This window comes from Chiloscyllium punctatum, chromosome 35 (genome assembly GCF_047496795.1).
Source record: "Chiloscyllium punctatum isolate Juve2018m chromosome 35, sChiPun1.3, whole genome shotgun sequence".
Taxonomy (NCBI): domain Eukaryota; kingdom Metazoa; phylum Chordata; class Chondrichthyes; order Orectolobiformes; family Hemiscylliidae; genus Chiloscyllium; species Chiloscyllium punctatum.
Window position 1 is genome coordinate 15813663 of NC_092773.1, and position 27183 is coordinate 15840845.

Consider the following 27183-nt stretch of genomic DNA (forward strand, 5'->3'; position numbering starts at 1 on the left):
GGGGTTCACTCACATTGGTTGCACTCTCGGCTGCTCAGGAAGGAGGACTCGGGCCGATTGCGCCCTTCCGCCGCGCTCGTCCCCGTCCAGGCTGCGTGCGCGTGCACGCGCGCGGGGGGTGGGGGGCGGGGCCTGAGTTATTTCCGTGCATCGGCCGGATTGAGCGATTGTCAATGACACTGTGTTGGGTGCACAGAAGCCTCCTGTCTTGCTGCCTGGGTACATTGCACAGATCACTTACCTTTGACCGTGTCTCCCATTCTTGTTCGGCCCAAAAAGCAGCAGCAGCAGCAACAACACCTTCCAGCTTCTTGCTGGAAGCTGGAAGGTGCTGGGTCTTAATTTGGGTGTGTGTTAGTTCTGTCGTATCGAGCTGCTAAGCCAATGGCTGCTGTCATCTTTGTCCAAGCACCAATGGAAACAGGGGCTACATGTGGCGAATTTCACTGGGGTCGTTGCCAGTCTTGTTTCGCTCATCTTTGACCATGTTGTTTCATCCCCCTTTTTCCAGCTCACCATGGCCTTACTGCCTCGGAAGAAGAGGCGGAAAGATCCAGCTCTTCCTGGTGCCTCAGACTCCAGGGATGGGGATGGCCCTGTCGGGGTGGCAAAGTTCTCTGAAGTTGGTATATTTTTGGTGGAGAGGAAAATGGGCTCAAGCAGGAGAAACTTCCTCACACAGCTTGCTCAGAAAAAGGGATTTCGAGTGGAGGAGCAGATGAGGTGAGTGAGCTGGAACTGTGAGTTTGGACCAAAGTTTGATCACATCATCGAATCCCTTCAGTGCTGTTAGAGGCCATTTGGTGCATTGACTTTGCACCAACCTTCTGAAGAGCATCCCACCCAGAACTACCCCACCTTTACCTTATTCCTGCAACCCTGCATTTACCTTGGCTAATCCACTACACATCTTTGGACTGCAGGAGGAAACCCACGTAGACACAGGCAGGTCATGCACACTCCACACAGGCCAAGGGTGGAATCAAACCTGGCACCTGGCATTATGAGGCATCAGTGTGAACCACTGCTTCGTCATCTTTTAAGCCATAACTTGGACTTACATTGTGAATCATCATCATCATCATCATGTATTACTCAGCAGGAAGCTATGCGGCCTATTCTGGAAGGAAGTCATTCTGATACTGCAAATGAGCACACAGGGTTGGTGTCATTTTGCTGTCCTTCACCCCCCCCCACCACCCCCACCACCCCCCACCAAAATCAATGGTCACAACCATTCACTGCTTTTGTCTCAGGACAATGCCCACATCAATCAGAGTCAATGCCACTTTTTGAGATTCTGTTCTCGAATTCATCTTCTGAAACTTTACCTATTGACCTGAGCATTTAACTGGCTTATGTCACATGTTTCAATATAATTTCTTTGTCCTGGCAACATTGAGATAGCAAACGGATTGCATTTCATAGTTGCTAAAGTACCTAGCTAATCCTTATCAAATGTGCCTGAGCACATTGTCTCAGTGTATTGCTGAGACTGTCAAAGTGCCATTCATGCTTCTGAATGTAGTCTGAAGATGATGAAGCTCACCCCTGCTGAGCACTGATCTGACGGTTTGTGTCTGTTGGATAAGAGGTTGTACACTATGTGAAGAGGAAGGAAGAGAAAATCTGTTGATAGAACACGGAGATGCACAATTATTGTTTGAGACTTTAAATGCACATTGAGGACAGCGAGACGTCAGTGAGAAAAGGAAATAAAATTCCTAAAATGTGTACATGATGCTTACTTAAGTAGTTTGTTAGGAAGGAAATAGGCATTGATTTGCGAATGTAGATCAAAATAACTTGGTGACAGGAATTAAAAGTGGGCTGATCATCTTGGGAGTGGTGATTGTAGCACGATGAGATTGCAGGTCAAAATCAAACTTTTTAAAAATCTATTCATGGAATGTGGGTGTCACGAGCTGGATCAGCCAGTATTGTACATTGCTCGTTGCCCTCTAGTAGATGGTGGTGAACTGCCACAATAGATGGAAGATGGAATAGAGAAGAAGATAATGATGATGACTCAGTGCACCAAGGTGGAAAGTGAATTTGGGAATATAGCATTGAACATCAAGAGCTGGCCTTTTGAAAAGCATGTTGAAAAGTTTTCTTGTTTGTTCAATGGATCGGAATGCACTGGCAAGGCCTGAATTTATTGTTTATTCCCAATTGTTCTCTCAGAGGTTGTGGTCATAAGCCTCTTTTTCAAGTGACTTTGGTCCAACCACGCTACATATTGGCTGCAAATGGTCAGTGCTGTGTTTCCAAGTCCAAACCAAATAAAGCATTTAACATGGACACAAGTAAAAATCAAGGTTGTTTAAAAATTTCTGAATATCTGCAAGGGTAAATCGACGGAGGGATTAAAACCAAATTAAACTTGTCAGCAGATGCAGGAAGAATGGAGAAGGGCTGGGTGCTGATAAAGAGCAGGGGTGTTTATGTACCGGTAATTCACAATATCACACAGGAAGCTCCTTACATGGCAAGAAGTGAAGAAAATATAATTTGAATGGTGTGTCCACACAAAACTTTAGTAAGACCACTGGCAGATTACTTTGGACAGTTTGGGCTCCACATTTTTGGAAGTATGATGGAACAAAAATTGAATGAACGAGAGAACCTTACTTTGCTGCTTCACAGGATGAAATAAAAATGCAAAGAGAAGACTTGGAATATTGGAACCATTTCTTCGCTGCAAGAATTTCAGAGATGACTCAACACATACATTTTTGAAGGAATGGGGCAGAATAGGTAAGCAGAATCTGCTTCAGGTAATTGGATTGATTAAAGAGAGGATGTTGATATTGGATGAAACTGGAAACTGTTGAGACCAAAATTACTTTTTTTTTAAAAAGAACTGCAAGGTTTCAAGGCTGTGCAGTTGTTTGTTGAAGCAGAGACAATGTTGACATTTAGACACAGTTTGCAAATGATTACAGAATGATAGGGAGGTGGTTCAAGTGGCAGTCATCCAGTTAACTTTGGGACCTGTGCTGGGAATCAGAACTACAAAAATTTTAGAGACAAGGTTCAAGAAAAGGGAAGTGAGATTTTGAAATGGGAGCAAACAGAGATTTGGGCGTAGTGGAATTTGATTTGTGCAGCATTAATTTCAGGCAATAAAATATGCCACTAAAAATGCAAAACTAATTCTGCATTTTTTATACAGTACCTGACATTTTACAATAATGCAGACTGTAGAGTCATACAGCATGGAAGCAGACCCTTCAGTCCAACTAGTCCACATTCCAAACCAAACTCGTCCCACTTTTATCTATGTTTGACCCAAATCCCTCCAAAGTTTTCCTGTTCATGTACTTAGCCACATGTGTTTTAAACGTTCTAACTGTACCTGCATCCACCATTTTCTCTGGCAGTTCATTCCACGCACATTCCTTTTTCAAGCTTTCTCCTCTCAGCTGAGAACTATGCCCCCTGGTTGAGAACACCACCACCCGAGGGAAAAGTCCTTTGCTGTTCACCTGATCTATGTACCTCAAAACTTTATTAACCTCGACATGGTTACCCTTCAGCCTCCCAACACTTCAGTTAGACAAATCCCAGCCTATCCAGCCTATGTGCATAACTCAAACCTTCGATTCTCGGCAATATCCTGGTAAATCTTTTCTGAACCCTCTCCAATTTAATCATATCCTTCCTAAAGCAGGGTGATCCCTGTGACTCCAGAAGACCCCTGTGACTTGCAGTATGCTGCAAGGATTGGTGTGCGGTCCACTTCTTTTCATCATTTATGTAAATGATTAGGATGTGAATTTAGGAGGAAATGTTAGGAACATTGTAGATGAGGTGTGGCAGTTGGAGTTTGATTGAGATCAATGTGAGATGTTGTTGCATTTTGATAAGGCAAATCAAGGCAGGATTTACACACTTAATCGTCCTGGGGAGTGTTGTCTAACAAAGAGACCTTGGGGTGGAGGTTCAGAGTTCCTTGAAGGTGGAGTCGCAGGTAGACAGGGTAGCGAATAAGGCATTTGGTACACTTGCCTTTATTGGGTACAGCATTGAGGAAAGGAGTTGGGATGTCATACTGCGGCTGATCAGGGCATTGGTTAGGCCACATTTGGAATACTGCATTCAATTCTCATCTCCCTTTATCAGAAAGATGTTGTTAAATCTGAAAGGGTGCAGAAAGAATTTACAAGGATGTTGCCAGGACTGGAGGGTTTGAACAATACAAAGAGGCTGAATAGACAGGGACTATTTTCCTTGGAATGTTGGAGGCTGAGGGGTCACCTTATAGAAGTATATAAAATCATGAGGGGCATGGAAAGGGTAATAGACAAGGTCTTTTCCCTGGGGTGGGGGAGTCCTGAACTGGAGGTCATAGGTTTAAGGTGAGAGGAGAAAGATTTAAAAGGCACCTAAGAAGCAACTTTTTCATGCAGAGGGTGGGGTGTGTATGGAATGAGCTGCCAGAGGAAGTGGAGCTGGCTGGTACAATTACAACATTTAAAAGGCATCTGAATGGGTATATGATTAGGAAGGGTTTAGAAGGGTATGGGTCGTATGCTGGCAAATGGGACTAGATTAATTTAGGATATTTGGTTGGCATGTTGAGTTGGACGGAGGGGAATATTTCCATAGTATACATCTCCATAACTGTGTCACTGAGGCCTCACCAATTTCCTGTACAATCTCAACATGACATCCCAACTTTTGTAGTCCAAGGTCTGAGCAGTGAAGGTAAGCATGCCAGAAGCCGCCTTGGGCATGCTGTCTACATATGATGCAAACTTTAAAGAATTGTGTACTTGAATCCCTTCGTGTCTCAGTTCGACAAAACAGCTAGTTCAGTTGGCTTGACAGTTGTTTACAATGCCGAGTGATACTGACATTCTGGGCTCAATTCCCACATTGGCTAAGCTTACCGTGAAGGACCCACTTCAAACTCAACCCTCACCTGAGGCAGCGTAAACTCAACACCGTTCGTCTCTCTTCAATGAGAACAGCTCTTTGGTCCACAGACCTTTTTACCTTCAAAGAATTGAGGAAGAGGCCCTTAATTTGAGCGTTGTAAACATCATGACCTTATTCACTGATCTTCCTCAATTATTAGGCAAGGTTTTGCATGCGGAAAAATGTGACCTCTTGTGAAACCAGAGGCAGCACATGTCCTCTGTAAGTTACTCAATATCTTTTCAAAACATGTGAAGCAACATGTGTCCTTGTGATGTGCAGTGGAAGTAAAGTTGAAAAGTGCCTTTCTGAAATACTTGAGATAAAGACACTATACTTTGGTGGGTTATGCATCCTTTACATGAATTGGAAGGTGTAATTTCTACACAAGTTGTTTGGGACATTACTTGTATCGATGAAATATTGTGGTCAACTTGTCTATCAGTTGCATTGCAGTTACAGGATTAATTATTCTGGACTTGGGTGGGTGAGAGGATTGGTGGCATAATTTGAATGAATCAAAGGAAATTGATGCTAAATAAAGTACAGCATCAACAACTTTAATAACCCTTTTATTCTGGTAAAATTATTTAAATTCACTGCCCACTTAACTCTTGAAGTTAAGCAAATGAGCAGCAGAATCATGGAAAACAGGGAAGCTTCATACATCCTTGGTTTATTAGGTTGACAGTTCCAGGATTCTCATCGAGCAATACTTAAAGAACTGTGATAGGTTTTCAAGTCAAATTGAGTGTGTTGTAGAGGAGAACTTGAAAATATGTTCTAAAATATCTGCTTTAACTCAGTATCCTGACACTTCAAATTTTCGAGTGTGTCCTCGTATAAAATCCTTTGTGAGGTAATTTATCCATTCCGCTATGACATTTCCAAGTCTCTTTGCTCGAGTTATCCATTCCTGTTATTCAGATCTCATATTCCCTTTGACCTCTTATAAATACATGAGCCTTCATCTTCTCAGGGACCAAGCTCTGGAATTCATTGAATGGCAGCATGGTGGCACAGTGGTTAGCACTGCTGCCTCACGGTGCCAGAGACCTGGGTTCAATTCCTGCCTCAGGAATGTGTGGAGTTTGCACATTCTCCCCGTGTTTGTGTGGGTTTCCTCTGGGTGCTCCGGTTTCCTCCCACAGTCCAAAAATGTGCAGGTTAGGTGAATTGGCCACTTGATGTGTGGTGGAATTTGAATTTATATCTCCAGACCATTAGTCTGGGCCTTGAGATAACTCATTTAGTAATATTAACGCTCCCTCTTGAGGTTTAGTATACTGGAGATGTAAAATAGTAATTGTTAATTATTAAGTTCTAGTCTTGCCTTTCGTATACTCAAGTTAACACATAAGAAAAAATGCTGCTGCAAAGCAACCTTTTATTTGGAAAGGCATAATGAATGTTTGAGGATATCATCTCATATATTGCTACAGTTGTTCCTGTATATGGGCCCATGACTCTTTTTTTTCATTTTGGAGAATCATTTAAACTACAGAGCTGAAATAAATATTAGTCTTTTATTTTGAGTAAATGCATCTCTTTGTGTAAGTGGAAAACTAATATGTTAACAGTTTAAACTTCTTTTAAAGTAATGTTTACATCTCTAAAAAAGTGTACCTAGGTTGGCCTTTTTTTCTGGGGAAAAATTAGTTCACGGTTGAATTGTGGGCATCTCGAATGCAGCTGTCGCTCCTTTTTTTTTCTGGAACAGATATTAATGTGACAAAGTTGTCCATTGTTTGGAATGAATTGTGACTTGATCTTAAATTTGCCAAGTTTCTTGTTTCTCTTTGCAGTGAATCCGTGACTCATGTTGTGTCTGAGAATAACTCAGGTGATGAAGTGTTCGAATTGCTGGCGAAACAGAGTGGAATCTGCAGAGCGGCCTTGATAGATATTACATGGTTCACTGAAAGTATGGCAGCAGGCAAACCCTTGGAAATAGAAAATCGTCATCGGCTTCAGGTATTTTAATACAGATCTGAACAGTGAACGCAAAAGAGTATTAAACACATAAAGAAGAGTCGCCGGAAATATTTGCAAGGAAGTGAGTTTTCACCCGTGCTGGCTTATGATTGTTTTCTACAGAGTTTAGTTTGCTAAAATTCTGGGTTTATTACTTCCCTTTCACCCTTTGGGAGAGAAATGTCTTTTTATGAAGAAACTCATTGCGTTATGAAAAGATTATACGGGATAGAAGTAGGAGTAGATTATGCAGTCTGTTGGGTCTGCTGAAAAATTCAGTAAAATCATAGCGATCTAATTGTGGCATTCACTCCACTTGTTGGCTTCTCCTCAACACCTTTCAACTTCGTACAGTTCAAAAATCATTAGAACTCAGCCTTGAAGATTCTCAATGACCAAGTCTCCAAAATACTCTGGGCAAGAGAATTTCCACATGTAATAACCCTCTATATTTTGGTCACAATGCTGGTCTCCCTGCTGCAGGAAGGATGATGTGAAACTTGACAGGACTCCGGAAAGATCGACAAGAATGTTGCCAGGGTTAGAGGGTTTGAACTACTGGGAGATGCTGAGTAGACTGGGGCGACTTTGCTTGGAGCATTTGAAGCTGAAGGGTGACCTTTATAGAAGTTTATAAAATCATGAGGGGCATGCATAGGGTAAATAGACAAGGTCTTCTGCTCACTCACAAAACTTGCAAATTGTGATTGGAAAGTGCAAATAGGCAACCAAGCAGCATAGAAAATTGGAGCACAAGGAAGCTATTCAGACCCTTGAGCCTGCTTTACCATTATTATGGTTGGAGAGTTTGAGATATATGGAGAAGCTGAATCAGCTGGAGGGGTGACCGATAGGGAATTATAAAATCACGAGGGACATAGATTCGATAAAGAGCCAGGGTCTTTTCCTTTGGATGGGGGAGTCCAGAACTAGAGAGCATAGTGAGAGAGGGGAAAGATTTAAAAGGGACCTCAGGGGCACCTTCTCCACATAAAGGTAAGGAATGAGTTGCCAGAGGAAGTGGAGGCTGGAACATTTCCAACATTTAAACAGGATGGATATATGAATAGGAAGGGTTTACAGGGATATGGGCCGAATGCTGACAAATGGGACTAGATTCATTTAGGATATCTGGTCAGCATGGACAAGTAGGACTGAAGGGTCTGTTTCTGTGCTGTACATCTCTATGACTGATCCTCAGTATCAGTGTCACCCTCACATTCTGTCCCCACACCCTGTGATACCTTTCATGTCTGGAAACGTAGCTGTTTCTTTCCTGGGCATTTTAAGTGAGTTGAACTCAACAGCCTTCTGTGATGGAGATTTTCACAAGTTCACTCTCCTCTGAGTGAAGAATGTTTTCATCACCTTGATCCTAAATAATCCACCGTGAATCCTGAGATGGTAAGCCCTCGTTCTGTACTCTTTCTCTCCTCTCCTTCCCCTTCTGCAGAATGGGAAAACATAATTCCTGGTCATAGAACATAGAACATAGAACATAGAACAATACAGCACAGAACAGGCCCTTCGGCCCACGATGTTGTGCCGAACTTCTAACCTAGATTAAGCACCCATCCATGTACCTATCCAAATGCCGCTTAAAGGTCGCCAATGTTGTAAATTTTGGACTCCACAAGATAACTACATTCTAAAATGTCTCCGATAACTTTGGCTGAAGCAGAATGTTTTTGATCAGGGAATGATGTGAGCATCAGAAAATCAAGTAACAGTTTTTGCATCTTGTCACAAAAAAAGTCAGATTTGTTTTTGAATACACAGACATTATGGCTCAGTGCTACTTAGAAGCAGGCAAATCACTGCTCATGTGCAAAATACATCTATGTTTGTTATCGTCACTGGGCTAGTAATCCAGCTGCCCAGGCATAATTTCTGGGGACATTGGTTCAAATCCCACCACAGCAGTTAGCGACATTTCAACGCTGTTCAAAACAATTGGGATGTGAAAGCAAGTCAAATGATGACCACGTGACTATTGTCAGTTATCATAAAAGACCCATTTGGTTCATCACTGCCCTTTTGGAAAAGATATCTGTCATCCTTACCTGGTCTGCTGACATGCAACATCAGACCCATAGCTATGTAGTTGAATCTTAACTGCCTGCTGGGCAATGAGGGGTGGGCAATATATTTCTGTCAGCGATGCCTACCTCCCATGAATGAACAAATGCTGGTGGGAACTGGTTGTTTGCTTGAAGAAATAAGACTTGTGGAGATTCAAAGAACAAATATTTCGCAAGACTCGAAGCAGGAAACTAACAGCTGATTCATTTAACATGTGGTGTAAGGAGAATGTTGCCAGTTATCGTTGAAGAAGTTTGAGAAAAGTTCCAAATATTCAAGCATACTAAGCATGGTTTTGTGAACAGGGAATGTGTTAGACTGATCGAACAGAGATTTTTGTGAGTTAAGACGTACTGTGGATAAAGGGGAACCAGTAGATCTACTATTCAAAACTATTTCTAGAAGGTATTTGATAAGAATAACATCAAAAGTTATTGTGTAAAGTGAAACCTTAACGTGTAAGAGGTCATATATCGACATGATACATCTTTTCAGCTGACAAGATGTATTGAGTGGTGTACTCCAGTGATCGATGCGAGGACTTGAATTGTTTACAATGTATAAATTACTTGGATGAAGGGAAAAAATATATGTTGAGTAAATTTTCTGATCACACAAAGATGTGTTGGAAAATACGTTATGAAGAGTACTCAGGAAGGTTTATAAGATTGATATGGACCGGACCAAATCCTTTTTGCATAGATTAAGGAGATAGCCTAGACCCTAACCTTTATCTTCCTTAAAGGCAAGTGTAAGGTGCAGTGTTCCAAATGTGATTCAATTGCTCAGCTTTAAGCAAAACACACATTATTCGTTCTCTCGTTAAAATGCAAGTAGAAGAAAGAGTTGGTATAACTTTAACTCGATTGGAAAATTTAAGAGACTAATACATTATTTAACTCCTAAACAGCAACTGTTCCAAGATGGTAACTTTCTGCAAACACACCCTTGGCAAAGCCAAATTCTGTGAAATAGATTGTCCCACATGAGATGTTTCTCCAGGCCAGAACATAAGAACATGAAGAGGAAATTCTGGCAGAGAGAGAATTCCAGCTTTTTACTGTGGCTGAGAGAGATGTATAACTGGTTCCATCGCCAACTTCAAAGTCCCATCAACGGAAAGATAAATTAATGCACTGGTTTTGTGGGAGCCTGTCTCTACCAGAGGACACAGCTTAAAAATACGGGGTAGGCCATTTAGGACAGAGATGAGGAGAAACTTCTTCACCCAGAGGGTGGTGGGTGTGTGGAATGCTCTGCCCCAGAGGGCAGTGGAGGCCCAGTCTCTGGATTCATTTAAGAAAGAGTTGGATAGAGCTCTCAAGGATTGTGGAATCAAGGGTTATGGAGATAAGGCAGGAACAGGATACTGATTAAGGATGATCAGCCGTGATCATATTAAATGGTGGTGCAGGCTCGAAGGGCAGAATGACCTACTCCTGCACCTATTGTCTATTGTCTACCCATTCTTGCTGCTTCTATTGTTCGAACTTGAAAAAAAGCCCAGGGCCTTGCAAACTCTTTACTTTCTGGCCTTGGAAGAGATCTCAATATCTCTTTCTCAACTTCTCCTCATTTTAAAAAAACTACCTTTTAAAGGCGTAGTATCGTCACACGATATTGATAAATGAGTGGGCAGAAATGTGTTAAAATTGTGAATTGGTGCATCTTGGCAGGAAGAATAAAAAGATAAGCATGTGATCTAAATAATGGGAGATTGCAGAGCTCTGAGAAGCAGAGAATCTGGCAGTAAAAGTGCATCATTCACCAAAAGGTGAGTGCGAAGGTTCAGCAAGTAAAGAAGCCTATAAAATGTAATCATTTATCATGAGAGGAATTAATTCTAAAAATAGGAAGTGTGTGCTTCAGCTCTACTCTGGACTGGTGATTATTCACTTATGCACGTATCTGGTGATTCTGCTTTTGGAATATTCTGCACAGGTTCAGTCACCTTATTGAATAAAGGACGTAAATGCATTGGATGCACTTAAGGTGGGGTTGACAGAACTAATGCCCGGAATGAGTGGATTGTCTCGAAGAAATGTTGGACAGGCTTGGCCAGTATCTGCATGAATTTGAACTTCATTGAAACATATAAGATCCTGATTGGTTTTGACAGGGTACATGTGGAGACAATGTTTCCTCTTGTGGAAGAATCAAGAATGAGGAGTCACTTTAAAATTCAGGGATTGCCAATTTAAAACAGCGATTAGGTCTCTGCTTATCTGAGGTTTTTGAATATTTGGAAGTCTGTTCCTGAAAAGCTGGCAGAAGCTAATTCATTGATTTTTTTTTGAGCAGAGGGAAATAAACAAGGGATGGTGGAAGGTTATTATGGGAAGTGGGAATTTGGATTTTAAGGTTCATTCACATCAGCCAGGATCCTGTTGAATGGCCAAACAGGTTCGAGGGGCTGAATCATCACATCTTGCTCATGAATTGTATTTCTCTGTTTGTGTGAAATCCAATGAGTGAGCTTCATTGCTGCAAATTAGTTCAAGAATACACACAAGAGTGAATGAAACGGCTTCTGAAGGATACTAGAAGATCAGTCCAAGAGGGAAGGGAAGCTGGTGAAAATCCAGGAGGAGTTAAGACTGCACTGGGCTTGGGGATGGGGTTTGGAGTTGTTGGGGGAGGTTGGTGTCGAGAATCAGTCAGTCACTCAAGTATTTTGTTTGGGTTTGTTCATTGGGATTAACCTTCATTTTAGTTTGGTACATTAGTTGCCTGTTAAACAATTTGTAGTTCGTGTTGATTTTTGCTATAGTAGAAACCTTAACATGTGAAATCTTGCCCTGGGATACTTTGTGTAAGTCACTGGGAATTGAGTCTTCATTATGTCTTAATATCCAAGAGATATTAACAGTAGTTGATGAAGAACACAAAACTTGATTTATTTGGGACACATTGCACTCATTTCAGTTCAGGATGTTTACACGCAGATTGGTAGAACTAAGGTTTGGACACGCTTAATATGAGGTCATAGTATTGGAGTCTTAGCAAGTAAATACTTAGTTTGCCAATGAGTAAGAATATTAAACTATCACTTCTCCATCAAAAACTACACTAACCCAAAGGACTCTTGCTGTTAACAAGAGTCAAGTGGGAACAATGGCTGTCCCTCTGTTGGCCTTCTGGGTTTTATATTGAGCAATGCTGGCAGGTCAGTTATCAAGAGTGGTTTGAGGTGTTATGGTTTTTCCTTGCTTTTGAGGGAATGATTGATGTGAAAACAAGTGTTTAGTCTGTCATCACAAGTATGCTACCTTCAAGCTATTTCCATGACACAGAAGTTCAGCTTCATATCCTAAGTTTTTGGTGATGTAATTCTGATTTGGAAGAAAGTGTTTTAGTGTGTGGCTGGAGTTGGTCACAATACTCACCACTTGTGTTTGATTTTAGGTGAACAGAACTGCTGATCGTAGTGCCACTGATATTCCTGTTTCGCAGTACGCCTGTCAAAGAAGGACAACACTGAATAATAGAAATAATTTATTTACGGTAATAATCATGGACAAATGTCCTTTACTACCTCAAACCTCTAAAATACATTGTACTGATTATTGTGAATTAAGTTGAGACCCTTTGTCGTGCCCAAACTCATGACTTCTGGCTAAACAAAATCAGAAATTGCTGGACAAACTCAACAGGTCTGGCAACATCTGTGGTGAGAGAAACAGAGTTTACCTTTCAATTCCAGTGATCCATCTTCAAGTCACTGGCTAAACTACGTGAGAAGCAAATTACTTCAGGCAGTTGTGTATATTTGTTACTTGATGAGACTATTAGAACAGGCATGTTTATGTAAGTCAGTTGAGTCGAGCTTTGGAGCCTGACTATAAGGACTCGGTTGAGAAGTGATGAATTTCTGTTTCAGAAGGGTGGGAGAAAAAGAAAATTCCTGGCCCTACATCCTTTATTGTAAGATACGCAGAACAATAATTTTTACGTTTCTGGGGGTGAATTTGTCGTCTTTAAAGTTAAGGAAATTAGCAGTGTTGAAATGCATACATTAAAAGAGATGGGTCTGAATGGATTGAGGTGAGATCACCAATCATGATTTTTCCTAGAATGCTTTGAAGATACTTGCAGAAAATGCAGAGTTCTGTGAAAATGAAGGACGGAACCTGGCATTCGCAAGAGCATCTTCTATTCTAAAATCATTGCCATATCGTGTAACCAAAATGGATGATCTCCAAGGAATTCCCAGTCTTGGGGAACATTCCAAAAAGGTGATTAAGGTAAAAACATAACAAATTTGTTTTTCTAATCTGGTTCCTCAGGCTAATCAAGAGTGCAGTTAATTTTTACAATGTACTGGATTTGAATGATTGCTTTTCACACAATCCTTCAAATGAAAGACATGAACACTTCTTTCCGCTTGGTTTCAGGAAATCCTTGAAGATGGAAACTGCGGGGAAGTTGAGAAGTTAATCCAAAATGAAAGATATCAAACACTAAAGGTGAGTCTCAGTTTTTGATGTATTTTGCTCCACATGAAATGAACTGAAACGTTCACATGGCAAGTCTCGAGCATCTCATGTCAGATAATGGTTACTGAGGACATCTCTCAGATATTATGATTGAGGAAACAGCAGTTGTCTCATGTCAGATAACGGGAGAAAACCACTTCCAGGCGATATCAATCTGTTTGATATAAACTCACTGACTATTTTTGTTTTGGCCTGAGCATTGGAGGTTCACTCATTTATAATATTCAAGGCTGAGTTCAATAAGGCTTTGACTCAGAAGAAGGTTAATAGGTATAACTAGAGGTGGGCAGTCAGGAAAGCTGAGTTCAGCCCTGTATCAAGTCAGCCATGGACTGACTTAGTGCCAGGGCACGTCAAATGGCAATCTCTTGCTTCATGTTTTTGTATATTTTGTATGTTTTGCTTTATATTTATTTTGTCTTTTGCAATATAGGAAATTGCACAGCGATTAGATTTTTAGTCAAATATTTCCTTGCTTAAAAGCATGAGAGAATGTCCTGAGGTCACAAAAGGTGCAATACACCATCAGGATGAGTTCACTTTCAATTCTAGCTGTGATTGTTGATGGATGGATGCCTGCCTCCTTCCCTTTGCTGAACTTTGGGGAGCGGGGCCCCTCACCATAAAACCAATTGCTTGGACTTGTTGATGGTCTGTGGTTTACTTTGTGTTTAAAAATAACAACACACTTCACTGAAGCTGTCCTGCTGCTTCTGTTTACAAAAAGGAGAAGTCAGTCTCTGATTCCGATGGTTTGTAAACTTAGTTTCTGGTTTTTGCAGCGATTTACCAGCATCTTTGGCGTTGGTGTGAAGACAGCTGATAAGTGGTATAGAGAGGGACTGCGAACGCTGCATGAACTGAAAGCATCAAAAATAAAACTCACTAAAGAACAAGAAGCAGGTAATGAAGTTGTGGACAAAAAAATAATTTAACCTGTTGCCTTTGAAGTTGTTCACTTTTCTCAAGGACATTTGTAATTTGTTTAGTCTTTCTGATAATTTGGAACTGTGCTCCCAGCAAGAATCAGTTTCATCAGAAGGGAAGGAAAAGCAAATTGAGCGCAAGATGGGATTTTACTGACATTTTTTTGAAGGGAAATAATTCACTTGTGAACTCCTTGCAATTGTAATGTACCCTATACTTCAAATGTACAGTTATGGCATACCTTTCTTGCCTTCTACTAAAGTCATTAATTTTTATCTACATTTTTGGAATGAGTGGCTTTTGCTTAAGTATAATTTAGTGGATGCCAACAGCACTTTGTTAGCTTGTGCTCGTCTTCACCGAGATGTGAGAGTTAGTTTGTGTTTTTTTTTGGAGAGCATTACAAACAAACTTGACATTGTCCATAATTGATATTCACAAATGTACACATTTGAATAGGACTTAGTTGATTCTCTGAGACTTTTATAAAATGACTTTAGAAGGGAGAATCAAAGATTGGCCAAGAATTCTTGGCCAATGTTCATCAATCTCAACAACATGAGGACTGATGATAGATTTTGAGACCATGTTTGACAGTAGGGAATAAAATTACAGATTTAAGTTGGAAATGGCTGTAACTTGTAAATCGAATGTGATCTGGAGAAGTGGGGACACCCATTAGCTCAGATTCACAGGATTGTAAGGCACACATGTTGAAAGTCTGGATGAGGTTGCAGAAGTTGGATGAAATGAGCTTAAGGTTTTGCAGTTGAAGACAAGCATTTTAAAATGTGCGCTGTAGGAAATAAGTATTGGACCAAGAGGAAGAAAAGGCTTATACTGACATATTGGAGAGTCCCAACTTCAATCAGAATTGAGTTTGACAAATTGAGTATTGCTTGGAATCAAAGCATGAATAAGTTTGCAACTCCTTCATTTGCATTTAGAGGTGTTTTAGAAGAGGCAGCAACAAAACGTGCTCTTTAATGGAACTTGGAACACCCAAAAACAAAGAGTCATAATCCTAGTCTGATCAACATGGATCATTTGAAGTCTGGGAGACCAATCTGTTCTCCGTTGTCACATTTTTCCAGCACCTTTAGAGATGTTCCAGAGATGGTTAATTCAGGTAGACATTGAGCTCGACCAAAGCAAGAGCTGTTTGATGGGTGAAATAAGGTTAAGTTGAGGAATTTAGTTCTGAAAAGAGATCGAAGAGTGGACAGAAAGTGATGGAGAGACTGAGAGATGAAAGGAAGAAATTCCTAACACTGCTGCAAACAGCTCCTGGCACATCAAATTACACTGTGGCAAAGGAAGTTGTGGCAGGAGAGGCTGGAATAAAGGAATACAGAGTTCACAGAAGGTGATAGGGCTGAATGCATCGAACCATCGAATCCCTACAGTGTGGAAGCATGCCATTCACCCCTTTGAGTCTACACTGCCTCTCTGACGAGCATCCCACCAAGACCTATACCCCTACCCTCTCCCTGTAACTCTGCATCTTCCCCTGGCTGATCCATTGAGCCTGTACATCCCTTGAACTGTGCAACAATTTAGTTGGGCAATCAGTTTCAACATTAGGGCTGAACTTTTAGCTTTAGTATGGTAATGGATTGGAATGTGGAAATCAGGGTGGCTAAAAGGCACATGGAAGTATTATGCAATATTATTTTGCTCCAGTGAAGGTGTTCTGCAGTGTAATTGTCACCTTTGATGCTGCCAACCATCAACGAAGGTAAGTAATAAATTGGAAATAGGCCCAGGCTATTTTTCTGGCTGAAAAATGAAACTTGATCTGAATAATATTTCAAAAATACCTGCAATCCCCTGTGAAGTCCATAGCTGTTTTTGAACTGAAAAGTTCCTTTTGTTTTACAGGCTTACTCTATTATGAAGACCTCATTGTCCCAGTCACAATGGCTGAGGCAGATTCAATCAGGAAAATTGTTGAAGAAGCTGTACACAGATTTCTACCTGCTGCAGTTGTCAAGTTAACTGGTGGCTTTCGAAGGTTAGAGCTCTGCTGTTTTCCATTGTATCATTTAGTTCTGTTAAAGTCAGCTTATCTTTGTCAAAGCCTGTGATATTTAACTACTGAGAAAGGTTGAGACAAAAGAACCTTTATAATGTTGAGAAACCGAGTGGGAAGCCAAGGCTCTTAAATAGAGTCGTAGAGTCATCGAGATGTACAGCATGGAAACAGATCCTTCGGTCCAACCCGTCCATGCTGACCAGATATCCCAATTTAATCTCGTCCCACCTGCCAGCACCCGGCCCATATCCCTCCAAACCCTTCCTATTCATATACCCATCCAAATGCCTCTTAAATGTTGCAATTGTACCAGCCTCCACCAATTGCTCTGGTGGCTCAGTCCATACCCGTGCCACCCTCTGAGTGAAAAGGTTGCCCCTTAGGTCTCTTTTATATCTTTCCCCTCTCACCCTAAACCTCTGCCCTCTAGTTCTGGACTCCCCAACGCCAGGGAAAGGACTTTGCCCATTTATCCTATCCATGCCCCTCATAATTTTGTAAACCTCTGTAAGGTCACCCCTCAGCTTCCGACGCTCCCGGGAAAACAGCCCCAGCCTGTTCAGCCGCTCCCTGTAGCTCAGATCCTCCAACCCTGGCAACATCCTTGTAAATCTTTTCCGAACTCTTTCAAGTTTCACAACATCTTTCCGATAGGAAGGAGACCAGAATTGCACGCAATATTCCAACAGTGGCCTAACCAATGTCCTGTACAGCCGCAACATAACCTCCCAACTTCTGTACTCTAATACTCTGACCAATAAACAAAAGCATACCAAATGAAGATTTTAAACAAGGGAAGAGATAAGGTAAATTAGGAACTCAGGTTTTTGATTTTTAAGAGTAGTGGCATTGACAGATTTGAAAGCCTTGTTACAATTATTTGTTTCTCCATCCAGAGCAAAGTGGGAAATTTTCTCTCTTGTCCTAATTTATTGGCTGAAACTGTGTTTTGGCACTTGTTGGTTAATTGTGAGTCACACATCGAGTTTCCCAATTGAATAGCAGAGGACTGTGTGCATACTGAAAATCTGAACTAAAATCAGAAAATGCTGAACAGGTTATGATTTGGAGATGCCAGTGTTGGACTGGGGTGTACAAAGTTAAAAATCACACAACACCAGGTTATAGTCAACAGGTTTAATTGGAAGCACACTAGCTTCCGGAGCGACGCTCACAATCACCTCACTATAACCTGGTGTTGTGGGATATTTAACTCTAAACAGGTTAGGCAGTATTTGTGGAAAGAGAAATTGACTCAACATTGCGGGTCAATGACTGTGTGTGAGAATTGGGAAAAATTGCAGATGCAATAGTGCTTGAGCAAGAGGTGGAAGGGACAAGGACAAACAAAGTTTTCTGGTAGGATGGCAGAGAAGATAGACTGAGGGACAGAAGGATGAGTCTTACAGGACTGAATACACGGGTACCAGATAAGGAAAGAAACAAAATTTACTTCAATTTAATGTAATATCTTTACTCCTCTCAAAGGCATTTCCTTTACCTTGGGGGTATCAAATGCAGGTTGGATGAGCACTTTAGAGAACACCACCATTCAGTCTGCAGATGTGACCTTGAATTTCCAGTCACCTATCATATTAATTCTGCACCTTACTCTCATACTGACATCTCAGCCTTTCTCTTGCTGTTGGGAAAGCTCAACTACAGCTTGAGGAATGGGCCCCTATGTTTTAATTGAGCTCTTGACACCTTCTGGACTCACCAATTAATTGGACAATTTGAGGTGGCAAAGGTGGAGACACCAGCAATGTTTCAGAGGCATCTTGACAGATAGATGAACAGGCAGGGAAAAGAAGGATATGAATTGCATCGAGGCAGTTTAGAAAGGCGACATGTGTTGGTGCAGTCTTGGTGGTGCGAATGGCTGGTTCCTGTGCTGTACTGTGCTTTGTTCTAATTTCCAATCATAAAATGTTTTTCCATATTGTTTCTGTCTCTTTGCATGTTTGAGATTTTTGCTTTTAGACAACAGCATGTTTGAAACTGGCACTTTGTTGGTTTGTTTACAGTACTTGTTTTTGTCATATCGCGCTTCCCTTTGTCATCAGATTATCACCGCAACTGTTGGAATGGGAACTGAACAATGTGTTGCATTCACCAGATCCTAAAGAAATGCATTTGAAAACACCACTGCACTTTAATTTTTTTTCAATGTGATACTGTATTCCTCCAACATCCCCTGAAGGACTTGTTTTCTTGTTAATGGCTTGTGTTCACATCGACAACGTTGTGATTTTCAGAGGAAAGGAGTCTGGCCATGATGTTGACCTTCTGATAACTCACCAAGATGAAGGCAAGGAACAGGGTCTTCTTCACCAAGTGATTAATTGGATGGCTGTCCAGGTATGAATTGGACCTGACTAATTCCAGAAAATCCTAAGAGATGAAGGGCTTATGCCCGAAATGTTGATTCTCCTGCTCCTTTGATGCTGCCTGGCCTGCTGTGCTTTTCCAGCAACACATTTTTAAGCTCTGATCTCCAGCATCTGCAGTCCTCACTTTCTCCCATTTTATACCATGGTCCCAGTCACACAAGATGACATTTATGTTTGCCATTCAGAATGTTTCTGTCCTGTCTCATGAGTGGACAATTGATTGGACTCTTTTACAACACTATATAATAGGATGCTGGCCAGAACGGGAAGTCTGTGGTCAGTGGTGGAATGAGAAATAGGCATTGTCAGAGCAGGAGGTAGATCTTTTTAGAAAAGGTGAGCTTGGAAAATATGATGAGCAGACATAGAAGAAAAGCTAGCGTCTGACGTAGTTTAAGACTACATGGAGAGGAACTCTAAGAATTTTGTCTTGGATTCCTGACGCTCAGTTTTTTTTTAGAAGCAGTTGGCACTGTGTCATAGAAATAGGTTTTAGATTGGGAAAATCATTTGTGGTAAGTTGGGTGAAACCACACACTTTTTAGCAAAATTTCTATCTTGACTCTGTGTCTCTGCTCACAATAGTACTGAGCTGTTCTGGATAAGAGTTCCTTTATTACTGGAGTTTTAGATTGATATGAGTATCATTGGCTGTATCTCTGGATTGTTAATAATACTTTCTCTCTTTCTCTTTTCCATTGGCCAGTAATGAGATACTCAAAGCTTGGGGAAGAATAAACAACTGAGGCTAGAATATCACCACAGGCCATCATCTTTGGTGTCTCCTGAGGACATCTGTTCATGCCCCAATGTCCCCATCCACCTCTGTACCCTATTGTCAAGCTGAACCATAATGTGATACACTGGTATCCTGTTTGAGCTTGAGCTGAGCTTCACATTTGCCATTCTACGTATCACATTATATTGTCCTCAAGTGCTCTTCGGAATGCCAATGTGCTCAAACCTTAGTGAACACAGTGTTGGTTCTTTTATAGAACGCTCCTCCCCTTGCTGACCAATAATTTTTCTCTCATTCCAAAATGCTAAGAGGAAATCCTACTTCAGTAAACTTCCAGAGCTCACCTGACCAAATTTCTTTAAAGCAGAGACCTGCTGAGAGTACACCTAGTGCAGCATGACACCTTCCGTAGATTGTCTATGCTGGCTCAGCAAGATGGGGCTCACAGCCAATCAAGTTTAAGAATCTTCACTGAGACATGTTGTAACCATCCCTGTCAAAACTTGGGGCTGTCAAAAGAAAGGAGTCACCAGGAAGCGAACAGAAAAAAAAAACTAATGGAGCTTCTGTTTGCATTGCATCCTGCAGAGAAGTGGGACCACATGCACTTGGTGTTTTAATTTGGTCACCACGGTGCAGTAACTCTGAATTTCCACTCAACTGTTTTGGCCATTGAGGGCCAGTTGCCTGCAGTTGAATTCCATTTGAAGTCGCTGGACTCAGTGACCAGCAACGAGGCACGTGTCAATGAATCGTCTTTCACTTCAAACAGGCTCGTCCTGACTGCATAGACTGATCAGACACTCTGCTGCCCAACCCCCCTGAGAGAACCTGGTCAGCTCTGGAAATAGCGACAACAGTAGAGGTCTTAGCCAGTGCACAATCTGTTGCCGTCCCTTTATTCAGTCTCAGTTCTTTCCAAATATGCAACGCACCTTGAAGGAAACAACTATTCTTGAGATCCAGGTAGTGTTCTAAGAACCCATGTTCGAATCCCGCCCTGGAGATGGATTGTTATGGGCCAGGCCAGACCCCCCTCAAAATATTGGAAGAAGTTAGCCTCGACCCTAATTTTTTCTTAAGGGCAGATGTGAAGTCAATATTCCAGGTGTGATGTAGCTGGTCAAACCACTGGGCTTGAAGCAAAACAGGATTTATTTAAACACTACAGTTGAAGCACAAACAAAAGAAAACGGAATTTAGAATAACTAAACTATTGGAAAACTTAACCGACTCAACTAAGGAGCTGTTCCAATTCCCGTAACGTCCCATAAGCACACCACTTGCCAAAAACTAAATTCAAACACAGGTTCTTACAGGAATGAGAGATTTCAGAGAGAAAAGTCCGGCAGGGATTATCTGCTGACGCATGGAACCTTTTGCACTGCAGCAGCTTCTGGGACTGCTACCACTAAACCTAACGAGAAAAATCCTGAAATGGGAGAATTGGCCATTCCCTGCCATTGTTAAGGGAGGCATTCCGCACCTCTGCCTTTATGACCTCTCTCTTGAAAAAAACCCAAATAAACTCAATAACTTTTTTAGAGTGACAGCATTGTCACAGATTGAATTAAAACAACCTGGAATTGTTGGTCTAGTCATGTTGATTTGTTGGATGAACGCACCTGACTCATTCACGTCCTTTAGGGCAGGAAACTGCAGTCCTTACCCGGTCTGGCCAACCTCTGACACAAGAGCCATAGCAACATGTTTGACTCATAACTGGCTTCTGGGAAATGAGGGATGGACAATAAATGCTGGCCTTGCCAGCTTTGCCCACATCCTGTAAATGAATTGAAAAGAAAAAAAACTGAATGAGCTGTATTCTTCAAATCCTAAATCTGTTTGAAGACTATTAAACTGAAAACTCTTCCCCTTGGGGAGAATCTTGCATGAGCTCCGTGCCTTCTGAATTGCCACAGAGAAACCGCCAACTTAGCTTTCAATTCAACCTTTGCTTTCCAGCTGTTTCTCAGGTCACATTGGCAATTTTTGGAATCGAGCAATACAATCATCAGGGAATCGCTTTACCCCCTTGTAGAATATTCTCCAGCCAATTCAGGTCATAGAAGATAAGAACACAAACCCTGACAAGAGGCTTTTCCAAGCATACTGATCATTGCAAACTGGAGAGTTTTAACTGCAAAGGGATGAGTCCAAGTTGGGTTGAAGTTTTAAAAATAAGCTTCCTAATTTTAAATCCACCTGTTGAAGCTTTAATTGAAGCAGGAAGTGAAACTAAAATGAACTGAATATCCTGCTGATCCGTTCCAAGGAAGCGGGTTGTACAGTCAATCGAATAAGGAGGCTGAATGTGAAATTGTCATTTGAGCTGTTCAAACTTGATCAGTTCGTCAAGAGGTGAGTTCCATTCTATCTGCCTTGTGGGCCACTTTCCCTTCCTGTGGAATCCTGCCCCAAAACTTTCCCATAAGAACTCTGCTGATCGCAGAAGCTGGGCAATTATTTTTCATTTGCTTTCCTGAAACTACTTTGAGATTAAACATTAGTTGTAAAAGTTACAAGACTTTATAATGTTTACAATCATGATTAAAACTAGGTCATAGAAAATGTTCCTTTTAAGCAGGTTGAGGAGAGATTTTGTTCTTGTACTTGGTAACTGAGTGCTTCCTTGCCTCACGAATACATGTCAACTTGTAAGAAATTTGGTCATGCAGTCCTGAGTAAAAGAGCTGAGATTATTTCTGTGTGAAGAGTAGATATTTATTTACATGGTTATTTTCCAAATATTTTAGGGTATGATCTTGTATGATGACATCACAGACAACAGGGACCAAAAGTGGAAGACCAAGGAGCCGGAGCTATTTGATCATTTTGCAAAGTGTTATTTAATCTTCAAACTGCAGAAGGATATGGTAAATGTTGTTGACCTGAACACATCAGGTGATCATGACTCTTTGGCTGTGAATGAGGCAAAGGAGATGGGACTTGGTGGCCAAGCAGGAACATGTGAGCATGCAGGTTGTGCTTCAGTGAAGGATAAAGACTGGAAGGCTATCAGAGTGGATCTGGTTGTTGCACCCTTCAGCCAGTATGCCTATGCCTTATTAGGATGGACAGGTTCTAGGGTAAGTATAATCAATAACAGCAAAACTGTATTATTGTCCAGTATTTAAAAAACAAAAATGTAAAGGTGGAAAATGTAAATGTTCCAGCTGACCAACTTAGAAATTGACCAGGACTGGCTAACATTTGGATCAATTCACATGAAGGCTCATGATTGAAAAGTCTTTTATTTACAAACATTGACACATATACTCTCCATTTCCAGCATTTTCAGCTTGATGATCTGAAAAGTGGAATGTGAAGACAATTTGTTTGTTAATATTGAAGCTATTGATCAGCTGAGGAAGGATGCTTCTGACTTTCAAGAGTTTGGGCTCGAGCCCGGATATGATTTCATGTACATAATTTAGATTGACAGTGAAATAGCTACCTTTTCAGACAAATCTTTTTTGCTCTGGTTAGCCATTAAACTAAACAGGACTATCTGTACCTGTTCATTGAAACATTAACACTTTTCTGGTACATGTTCAATAAATGCTGCTTCTCCCAATACACCTGCACAATTCCCCTCACACTGCTCACTTGCAAAGTGATATTTTACTTTCGGCTCACAAACAGAAGTAACAAATTGGTTATGAAATGTATTGGTCTGTTGTTAGACTGTGGGAAAGTGCAAGGCACTTGGCTATTGTATGATCAATTAAAATTAGAGGCATCAAGGAAATTACACAGAAACGCAAGGATCCCCCCCCCCCCCGCCCCGTCCCAATGGAAAGGTGCCCCTGATTGTCACAAACTTCATACACTTTCCATCAAGTCCACTCCCCCATGAGCCTCAACCCTGAATTTCAACATATTATTGTCTTCATCACAAAATCTGCTGACTTCGACTTAACCACTCCATGTGGTTGCTAATTCTATCGCAGTTCGCCTGTTGTAAAAAGAAAATGTATACAGTTGAAAGTCGAGTAAATGTGTACTCTAATGAGTTGCCTGCAAGTCGCTGACCCTGGGAAGCCTGATCTCCACAGGACCTTACAGTTGGTACAGCACCCTGGCAAAACTGCCTGTGTTTGTCCAAGAATATTGTGCCCATTTCCTGCAAAAGGTGTGTTGAGATGAACATGTGGGCTTTCCCTACAGTTTCCAATTAGCCCCCAGTCAATTAGCCTTTGAGTCAAGTTTGGCAAGGCACCTGGCAACCTATGAGCAAGGCAAAAGTGAGGACTGCAGATGCTGCAAACCAGAGTCTAGATTAGAGTGGTGCTGGAAAAGCTCAGCAGGTCAGGCAGCATCCGAGGAGCAGGATAATCGACGCTTCGGGCAAAAGCCCTTCATCAGGAATGAAGGCAGGGAGCCTCCAGGGTGGTGGTCTCTGCTTTAATTCCTGATGAAGGACTTTTGTCCTAAACGTCGATTTTTCCTGCTCCTCGGATGCTGCCTGACCTGCTGTGCTTTTCCAGTACCATTCGAATCTACACCTGACAACCTATGGAACCGAAGACTGGCATGAGTTCAAGACTTTAGATCCGGAAGCAGAGAACGTTGGTTTGCACCAATGCGGGAAGAGAAGAGTGGTGGAAGGCAGGGGGAAACCCAGGAGAGAGGAGTGAGAGTTTGAGGGGTGGTGTTGGGAAGAGGAAAATAAAACTTTCACATTCCAAAAATGAGAGCAAAAATAAATCACTTCAAAAGAGGAAATTTCTTCCTTTTGACTTTGTTTGAATGACTCTTTGTTTTTTGTTTATTTTTATTATATTCTGTAGTTGTTTGAACGAGACCTACGCAGATACGCCAAGCACTTCAAGCATATGAGTTTGAGCAGCCATTCTTTGTTTGATAATGAACAGGTGGGAAGAAATTGAATTCCTTCGCTCTACACCTTTTTGAAAATCTTCAAATCAAATCCATTGATGTCCTTGAAATGCTATGACTGTTCAATCAGCAGAGAATTGTTGGGCTGAGTGGCCCCCTTCTGTGTTTTATGATTCTCAGTAATGTTACATCAGAATATTCCATAGCATCAAAGTAAAGTTTGGGAAAGAGACCATTCAGCCATTGTGTCAATGCTGGTTTCATGAGGGATCTAATGATCTGTTCTAATCTCCTTTTGTGCAATCTAGTCGAGAGTTTTGCAGGTGCATATTCAGGATTCTTTTAAATCAAGTGGGGTCTTCCACCTTAACCGTCAAAATGGGCAGCAAATTCAGGACACCCTTTAGTTGGAAAGGTAATTGCTTACATCCCCTCTAATCCTTCCACCAATCACTTTAAATTGATGTCCTCCAGTAATTGACCACATTGCTAAGGATAACTCTGTCTGTGTCTATTCTGTCGAAGCCTCTTGGTCTTTGTGATGCTGTCAATTTCACAGTAATACCTCCTGACATGATCAAGTGTGTACTGTAAGGCAGACTATTCTCCGATTGGTTCAACACTGCTGTTTAACTCAGAAAGAAGACACTTTATCCTGGCCAAAGGAATAAACCAATGAAATAATCCAAATTATGCAGAACTCTAAACTTGAAAACTAATTGTTGGTTTTGCAAGATATCACTGTTCCTTCACTGACTGGTTCAAAATCCTGATATCCTTCCTGAAGAGGAAGGCAGCTGAGTTCTATCTTGTCAAGTGCAGTTTGGGGCACTCATTGTTGGTGATCCTTTTGACCCTAACAAGAAATATTTCTCAAAAACTCTTGTAAATTACAATAGTTTGCCAACACATGATACTTCTAATACATTAGATTCCCCTTCATAAATTGTGGAAGAGTAAAATTGAAGTGACATTTGGTTTGCCGGTCGTATCGTGGTTTTTATTTGTAATTTTGAAAAGAACATGATTTTTTTTCTGAGTTGCCAGCCAGATAGCAGCTGGTAGCACTTCTGACTGTTTTGCAGAAGTTAACAGGGAAGTTGCATTTCAAAGACCTGGGCATATAATCCTGGCTGATACGCTGTGCTGCACTGAGGGAGTGTTGCATTCACAGAGCTGACAATCATGTAAATGATGGTGCCTCCAAAGAATTAGCCACTTCATGGGCCACAGGTGATAGTGACCAACTCGCTGGAGCAAATATTGGAGGGCTGGTTCTCCCCGGTATTGGGTGTTCCTCACACAAGAGTAGACTGGAATTTGCATTGAATTGTTCATGCAAATGACCAGTTGTGAAGGCCAGATCAACACCTACTGCCTGCTTTGCTAGTTGAATGTTGAGCAATACACTATGAGGTGATATCTTTCCAATGAGACATTCAGCCACCAAACTGACTGCTGTCTTGGGTAGGCTTAAAAGATTGACACGATTTGAAAGAACAGGGGAATTATTCAGAGTGTACTATCTAATAATAATTTGCTCAGTGAGTTTTGCAAAATTACAGATTAGCTGTTCGAGCAAACTTGCTGTGCTGGATTCCATAGTGCCAACATTATCCCAGTGACTGCACTTGCAAAATTGTATTGGACGGGAAGGGTTTGCACACCCTGAGGTTGTGAACTGAACCATGTATATGCAAGCCTTTCTTTTCTTCCTAATTGCAGAAAAGATTTTTGATGGCTGCTACAGAAGAAGAGATTTTTGCACATTTAGGATTGGATTACATACCACCTCAGGAAAGGAATGCATGATGTGCTGAATTCAACTCATCAGACTATGGGGAAGAAACAGTGAGGACACCTTCAATGATCCTTCTCACAAAATGTATGTTGCATTTTTATAACTGGATATCTAACACCATGTAAAAAATTGGTCATTCACCAGTGTTTGATTTTGTTTGGCGAGCACGTATGTCCTGTCTGATATATTGTAGAATTGGTAAGTTCTGTGTGAATCAATTTACCAGCCTGTGAAATGTTTCTGTTATGCATCCATATACTTAGCTGTTGGTTCACCTGATGAATTCTCTTTGAGTGGGAACCTCTATTTTTATGAGTCAGGAGGTTGTCAATTCACATCCCACTCCACTGACTTGAGCACAGAATCTTAGCTGAAACACATGGAGGTGTTACACTGTCAGAGCTGCTATTTTTTGAGATGAGAATTTATGCATCTGCCCTATCAGGTGTATGATAAAAATCTCCAAGTTTGAAAAATAAGACAAGCTTTTCCTGGTGCCATTGTCAATCTTTGTCTGAAATCAAGAATGCTGAATAAAATCAACATCTGAGCTTTCTTTGTCATCTTTGGACTTCATTTCCTACAGATGTCATGATACCTGAGGTACTTCATTGGCTGGACAGACGTTTGGGATATCCTTAACTCATGAAATAAGCTCTACCCATGTTATTTTTTACATGTACAGTCTTATAGGCATATGGTACCTAAACAATCCAGTAATGATACAATTACAGGACTTTTTTTCTCTCATTTGCACTCTGTCTAAAATGATACTGGAAACAGAGTCAATTCAGAACTGAATTGGATAAAGCCTTGCTAGAAATATTGACAGGGCTGTGGTTAAAGAGCACAGATTGGCACTAATTGGACAGCTATTCAAAGAGCTGCCACTGACACAGAGGATTGAATAATGTCCACTGGGCTGGATCATTTTAGATGATGTATGTTTGACACTAGTTTAATCAAAT

The 27183-nt window shown here is 41.2% G+C and overlaps 1 protein-coding gene across 4 annotated transcripts; it reads left to right on the top strand.

Moving 5' to 3' along the window:
• The first annotated feature begins 128 nt into the window (after positions 1-128).
• On the top strand, positions 129-26770 carry polm (polymerase (DNA directed), mu). Of its 4 annotated transcripts, none has more exons than XM_072554070.1 (12): positions 129-219; positions 512-723; positions 6732-6900; positions 12388-12486; positions 13056-13226; positions 13377-13448; positions 14261-14381; positions 16287-16419; positions 18699-18801; positions 22329-22661; positions 24366-24449; positions 26140-26770. In XM_072554070.1, the coding sequence occupies exons 2-12, from the start codon at positions 518-520 to the stop codon at positions 26224-26226; spliced, it is 1578 nt and encodes a 525-aa protein (XP_072410171.1). In that variant the 5' UTR covers positions 129-219; positions 512-517; the 3' UTR covers positions 26227-26770. The 4 variants fall into 4 exon arrangements, with proteins under 4 accessions (XP_072410171.1, XP_072410172.1, XP_072410173.1 ...); XM_072554071.1 differs by having other exon boundaries at positions 13056-13217; XM_072554072.1 differs by lacking the exon at positions 13056-13226.
• Positions 26771-27183: the final 413 nt, after the last annotated feature.

Excerpts from the sequence above, each read along its gene's own strand:
- polm (XM_072554070.1), top strand. The coding sequence starts at position 518 with ATGGCCTTACTGCCTCGGAAGAAGAGGCGGAAAGATCCAGCTCTTCCT. Across the intron at positions 724-6,731 it reads CGAGTGGAGGAGCAGATGAG|TGAATCCGTGACTCATGTTG; the intron begins GTGAGTGAGCTG and ends TTCTCTTTGCAG. Across the intron at positions 18,802-22,328 it reads TTAATTGGATGGCTGTCCAG|GGTATGATCTTGTATGATGA; the intron begins GTATGAATTGGA and ends CAAATATTTTAG.